The 6,484-nt window shown below is 36.5% G+C and overlaps 1 protein-coding gene and 1 non-coding gene across 2 annotated transcripts; one reads left to right on the plus strand and one right to left on the minus strand.

Annotated features, from left to right (window-relative positions):
- The first annotated feature begins 485 nt into the window (after positions 1-485).
- On the plus strand, positions 486-588 carry LOC122752334. The gene has a single exon (XR_006356093.1). It is a non-coding gene; the product is annotated as a U6 spliceosomal RNA (small nuclear RNA).
- Positions 589-3,346: 2,758 nt separating this feature from the next.
- LOC122750242 (olfactory receptor 51F1-like) lies at positions 3,347-4,288 on the minus strand. Its single transcript, XM_043996915.1, has one exon. The coding sequence runs from the start codon at positions 4,286-4,288 to the stop codon at positions 3,347-3,349; it is 942 nt and encodes a 313-aa protein (XP_043852850.1).
- Positions 4,289-6,484: the final 2,196 nt, after the last annotated feature.

Consider the following 6,484-nt stretch of genomic DNA (forward strand, 5'->3'; position numbering starts at 1 on the left):
TTTCTAGCCTTTATGTCTGAAAATGTCACTCACTAGTCCTTCTGTTTTTTTGGGGGGGTGGGGGTGGGGGTTGTTAAAGAGTCCAAGTCTATCTCCTTTTCCACATGAAAGACCTGAAAATACAGAGAATTGTGATGTTCTTGCTAAGTTTTTGCCTTTTCAGGCAACGTCTCATACATTTCTTCGATTAATCCTCATATATAGTATGGTGCTTACATTATCTTGGTCTCCCTCTTCTGAACTTGCTTCAATGTGTCAGTGTCCTTGTCAAGACTAAGTGTCATAAACTGAACACAATGAATGGACTATTTAAAGTGTTCATACATCAGTAACTAGACTTGATCACCCCAATGTGAAATCTAGAAAAAGTTACAAATATGAAAATAAGTTAGTAAGCTGAGTATAGACATACAGATAACTTTTAAATGGGAACACCAGATGTACTTCTATTTTCAGAAGGTGGCATTACTTTCATAAAATAAATATCTTCTTTTTCCAGTGTATATTATGCTTGGAAAGAAGCAGGGAAGTTTAACATGATCTCTGGACAAGGATGGCAAAGAAATCCATGAAATGGTCTATATTCTTTAATTGGAGAAGATGGTAGGTGTTGTGGTGTAGTATGAGATAAAGGTTAGAAAATATGTTGAGGCATTATTTCAAAAAGTCTTGAATGCCATCCTAAAGAAATTAGAATATGTTCTGTAAATAGTGATAATCTGTCTAATATTTCTATATAATTGAGTGATCTGATTAGAGTTAAACATTAGGATAATTAATCTAATGGTGGTGTGTAAAATAACTTAGGAGAGAGTTTGTAAATATGAAGTACAGTTATATTGTAATAGTTTAGGAGAAATGTAAGAAAGATCTGGATGCTGTAGTGAGGATGAAAAAAGGAAGAGATAGATAAGAAAAATTAGAGAGGAAGAATGACTAGTACTTGGATGCTGCTTTAATTTGAGAAAGGAGGGAGAGCATGAGGTCAATAATGACTCCCTTGTTTTCATCCTGGTTTACTAGTGAATGGTGGCTCCATCAGTAGAAATATTTTTTAAAAAAATGAAGAGGTTTAGAATGTGGAGAAGAGTTCAATTGTAAGCATATTAAATTAGAGGGACCAATGAGGTGTCTAGGTAGCAATTTCTAGTAGGTAAAATTGGAAATTAAGAATTAAAGCTTAGAAGAGAGTTCTATTGGTAAAATAATAAGTTGCCTGGAAAGTGATTAACAGTTTATAGTGGAAAATACACCAAAGAATGACTTATTATGTGTTGGATCCCAGGAACAGCTCAGGGGAGAAAATTCCTGGAATAAAATAGATACTGAAAAATTATGCTGCAATAGTGAATATTATGAATAATAAAGAAAGATTTATTACAAGAATATCACACTTGGGTAGTAGAAGTCAGTGATGGTTGACATAAACAAATGTATTGATCTTAATCCCCTGTACTATCATACCCTAATGCGGCTCCTCTTTTAGGGAGGGGCAAGTAAGGAATGCAAGAGAGAGGCTGGGTGTACACATATACTTCCCTGGGAAACAATTGATAAGAAAGTCCCCAAGACTCTCAAGGACAGGCTAATGATATGGAAATGTGCATGGAAGATGTCCATGCATACATACATCCCCTTACATAACAGGATGAATGGAAAGTCATATTTCCTTGTGTTAACCATTCATACAGCTAAAACAATAGTAGCCCACAATCTACCCCATGCCTGGGTCACCTTTACATACTTTTCCACCTATCTTCCATGATGTCCCCTAGGTGCCCTTTGCCAGAGGGTGATAGGGGCCACATAGTAATAACAATGCACAAATACAATATAAAAAATAAATGCCAATAACCCCTAAGATTATAACAACAAATATGGTTAACAACATTAGCTAATATCAAGTATTTGTGTGTGTGTGTGTGTGTGTGTGTGTGTGTTTTAGTAACCCACTCCCAGTGTCCATTTAATTAGCAAATTTCATCTTGAATCTCAGATATTCCACTTAATTGTCTGGTCTCTGGAACACTTTTTCTTGGGGCAATGTGGAAGATGTCTTGTCTTCAGGACACTTCATCAGTAGATATGCTTCAAGTAATTTGCCAAGACTGCTCAGATCTTCCTGCTAAAATCTTTTGCAAAACAGATTTCAATACAAATGAGTAAATGTTTTATTTCTCTAAATAATCAGTCCTCATGGTGAAAAACACCTCAAATGTTATGGTTCTGATCTTATTAACAAGAAAACTATAAGGGGAACATCAAAATTAAGGGCTTATAGTTTACTTGAACCTTTTAGAAATTTATGTAAGGAGTCCCCCATGCTGTTCACAGCTTTATCTAACTCTGTACCTGACATAAACATTGTTAACAACAAGTTAAGGCCTACCAGTGCCTTGATATGTGAAAAACATACAAACTAAATATTTCAAAATACCACAGAAAGCAGAACTCATATCTTTCCAAATTTTGTGTGTATGTGTGTGTGCGCATATATATGTATATATATATATATATTCTCTTGAATATATATTATTTTGAATATTAAGACCATTATTCTCAAAATCATTGTTTAATATTGATTTTAATGAGTCATATCTTGAAATCCAATGATACTTAAACTGTAAATGCAAAAACCTAATTCCCTTGTTTCAGTAACTTCTGAAATATGTTTTTAAAAACTTTATCATAATTTTTTTAAAGAGTGGCTTTTATATAACTAGCACTTCCAGTTATTTTAACCTGGTCAGATTAGGAGACAACATCTCTTTCGATTACATAACGTCACCTGAACAGACAGGAATTGTAATGCCCATGGTTTTCTTATATAAATAAATGTATTATAGATGTTTCTTTAGTTTCAGCACTGTCACTTCCTAATTAGTAATCCCTGAATTGATCTCATGACAACTACAAAGAAATGTAAACAATCACAACCAGAATTCAATGTGAAGTGTCATGTACTTAAGTGATAAATGACAAGCTAGATGCTAACAAAGAGCTAACCCCAGGCAGAGTAGCCCCTTGATTCTATCCCCCTTTATATCACATTCTTTAAAGTTGTGATAAGCCAAATTAAAGTGGAGATTTGAAAATATTTATTAAACTTTATTAATCAAAGACCATTTTCCCTTTTATTTAGGGAAGTAGTCCTCAAAATGTTCCTAAATACTCTCTCTTTCATTATTAAAACCTTTCAAAGAAACATGAGCCCCCTGACTATATGGGTACTTATTTCTTTTTTAAATTATTCTTAGACCCATCCTTATTTTAACCAAATCTCTCCAACACAGTGACATTACACCTGCCATTTTAATCTGTCATTGCTCCAAACTCACAGTGGAGTCTACTTTGCAAAGAGTAATTTGCCCACCACCTTGCGGAGCTGGGTTGTTTTCATACTGTATATAATGGGGTTGAGCACAGGTGGAAGCAAAAGGTAGATGTTGGACATCATTGTATGTACAAACTTGGGAGCCAGTTGACCATAACGATGCACCAGGGATAGGCTAATCATGGGGATATAAAAGACTGCAACAGCCCCAATGTGAGATGCACAGGTACTGAAAGCCTTGTGTTGTTCTTTAGGGGATGCTATACCAAGGACAGAGCGAATGATCAGGATGTAGGAGAGCACAATGCATGGTGTGTCAATCCCTGTACTCAGGATGAGAGCTACTAACCCAAACATACTATTGACTCTGGTATCTGAGCATGACAACTTAATCACATCAGAGTGGTAGCAGTAGGAATGAGAAAGACCATTAGAACCACAGAAGGACAGTCTCTTAAATAGCAAAAGCAAGGGCAGCATTAGAACTATCATACGGATGATCATTACCATACCTAATTGTGTGATCCTTGCATTGGTGAGGATGGTGGTGTATCTCAAAGGATCACAGATGGCCACAAATCGATCAAAAGCCATCACCACCAAGACCCCAGACTCCATCAAGGTGAACCCATGAAGGAAAAACATCTGGACAACACAACCATCTAAGGTTATCACTTTGGCATCAAACCAAAGGAGGCTCAGTGTTGTTGACATTGTGGAAATGGTCAACCCCAAGTCAGTAGCTGACAGCATGGAAAGGAAATAGTACATGGGCTCATGGAGGCTCTGATCTCTCATAATAACAAACAGGATCATGCTGTTTCCCAAAAGGGCAATGGCATAGAGACAACAGAAAGGAAAGGAGACCCAAGCATGGACCTCTTCCAGTCCTGGGATACCCATCAGATGGAATGTGGGAAATGGTGATGTCAAATTGTTGGAAATTTCCATCATGGCTTATGGAGTAGCACTTAAACTTGTATAGCTCAGATTCTTCAGAAACAAAATCAAATTTTGTCTATTTGTGAAAAGTAATACATGGGATTTTGGTTTCATAAAACTTTTCCCAAATTAATATATACGCTTATCTCTTAAAAATGGGCTATACTTCAATGTCTAGCAGTTTCCCCTTGTTTGATGAAATAGCAATCAATTCATTGATTGCATGACTGAGTAATAAAAGAGACATTTTGCATCAATATCATGACTGCTGGGAGTAGTATTTCTAGCAGGAGTGATGATCTACACTGAACACTTCATGTTCTCATTTTAGTGTCCCTATGAAGAAAGAAAAAAAATTATTTCAATCATCATATCAAAAGCAATAATAGTAGCATTTACGTAGTGCTTTGTAGATATTATGTAATTTTTTTCTCATAATAAATGTGGGAGGAAGGTCCTATACTTTTTTGTGAGGCAATTGGGGTTAAGTAACTTGCCCACAGTCACACAGCTAGTAAGTGTCAAGGGTCTGAGGCTGGATTTGAACTCAGGTCCTCCTGAATCCAAGGCTAGTGCTCTATCCACTGTGCCACCCAGCTGCCCCAGTTCTATACTTTTAGTAACAAAAAAGTATAGGAGGGGCAGAGTGATTATAGAGTGTAAGGTCAAAATTGCCTAACCTCCCCCAAAACATCTATAACAACTACAGAAAACATACCCAACCACACAGTAAATAGAGCACTGGTCCTGAAGTTGGAAGGACCTGAGTTCAAATCTCACCTGAGTTCAGATCTCACCTTAGACACTGCGCTGTGTGACCCTGGGAAAATCACTTAACCCCATTACCTTAAAAAATACCTGGGGCATCTCTAGTCATCCTGATCCATATCCTACTGGACCCAGATGGCTCTGGAGGAGAGATTGAGGTTCATGACCTTTCCCAGTATTCCTTTACTTGAATCCAATTCACTGCAAGTTATGACATCACCCTGATGTCATGGTCCTCTTCCAGAACAAAGGACCGCCACCACCAAAAGCAACAACCTGGTTGTACCAGTGGCAGTGGTAGTGTGAAATAACTCAATGCTCAGGGGTGGGAAGAACACAATGTCAGAGAAGAAAGAGATTCCAAAGGACTTATGTACTACCACTTTATGCAGGATCAAGTACCATTTAGGCAGCTCTGACACCAAGTACACTGTTCTGGCTCATAGTTCCAGGGAATAGAGGAGAGGTTGGGCCTTTAGGGAGCAGGTCTCCTACATGTATAATGTCTTAATCACAGACTAGTAAGGAAATGAACAGTCCTCTTTTAAGATCACATCATATTGGAAACCCTGAAAACTTACAGGTGCCCAGACTAAGTTGTGAAAGCATTAGAAGGACAGAAAAGACAGATCAAACTAGTTTCCCACGCACACACTTGTAAAGGTGAGCAGGGCCCAATTCTAACATAAAGTCCCAATTCAAGGAGTAGGTTGGGAAAATTAGCAAACGACATGAAAAGAACTTATCCTTTTAAAGTTGCTATCATGATAGAAAAGTTCAAGACAAAAATTCAGAAGATAGTGATTTGAAAACACATTCAAGGAAAACCTCAAAGTAAAATGCAGATTGAATATAAGCCCAATAAGGATTACTATAAGAGCTAAAGAAAGAGAACAAAAAAGTTTTTTAAATGATTTAAAAATTAGATAAGAAAGCTATAGGAATAGTTGGGAAAAGAGATAAGAGCTATGCAAGAAAATTATGAAAAGACAATCAATACCTTAGGGAAAGAGGCATAAAATATTGAAGAAAATAACTTCTCATAAAAATTGGCCAAACAGTTAAAAAGGTTCAAAATCTCATTGAAGAAAATGGCTCCTTAAAAATTGGAATTGGACAAGTAGAAGAAAATGACTCCATGAGATATCAAAAAATTATAAAACAAAGTCATGAAATGAAAAAAAAACATTAAATATCTTATTGGAAAAAAAAACAACTGACCCAGAAATAATTCTATGAAAGGCAATTTAAGAATTAATAATTATTACTTGAAAGACATAAATAGCAGAAGTCTTGGCATCATATTTCAGGAAAGTATAAAAGATGAACTGCCAGATATCTTTGAATCAGAAGGTAAAATTGAAATCGAAATAATGCACTGCTTATCTCTTGAAATAAATCCCCAGCTTTTCCCCTGGCTGGCCATGCAGAGCCCGCATG

This window comes from Dromiciops gliroides, chromosome 3 (assembly GCF_019393635.1).
Source record: "Dromiciops gliroides isolate mDroGli1 chromosome 3, mDroGli1.pri, whole genome shotgun sequence".
NCBI lineage: Eukaryota > Metazoa > Chordata > Mammalia > Microbiotheria > Microbiotheriidae > Dromiciops > Dromiciops gliroides.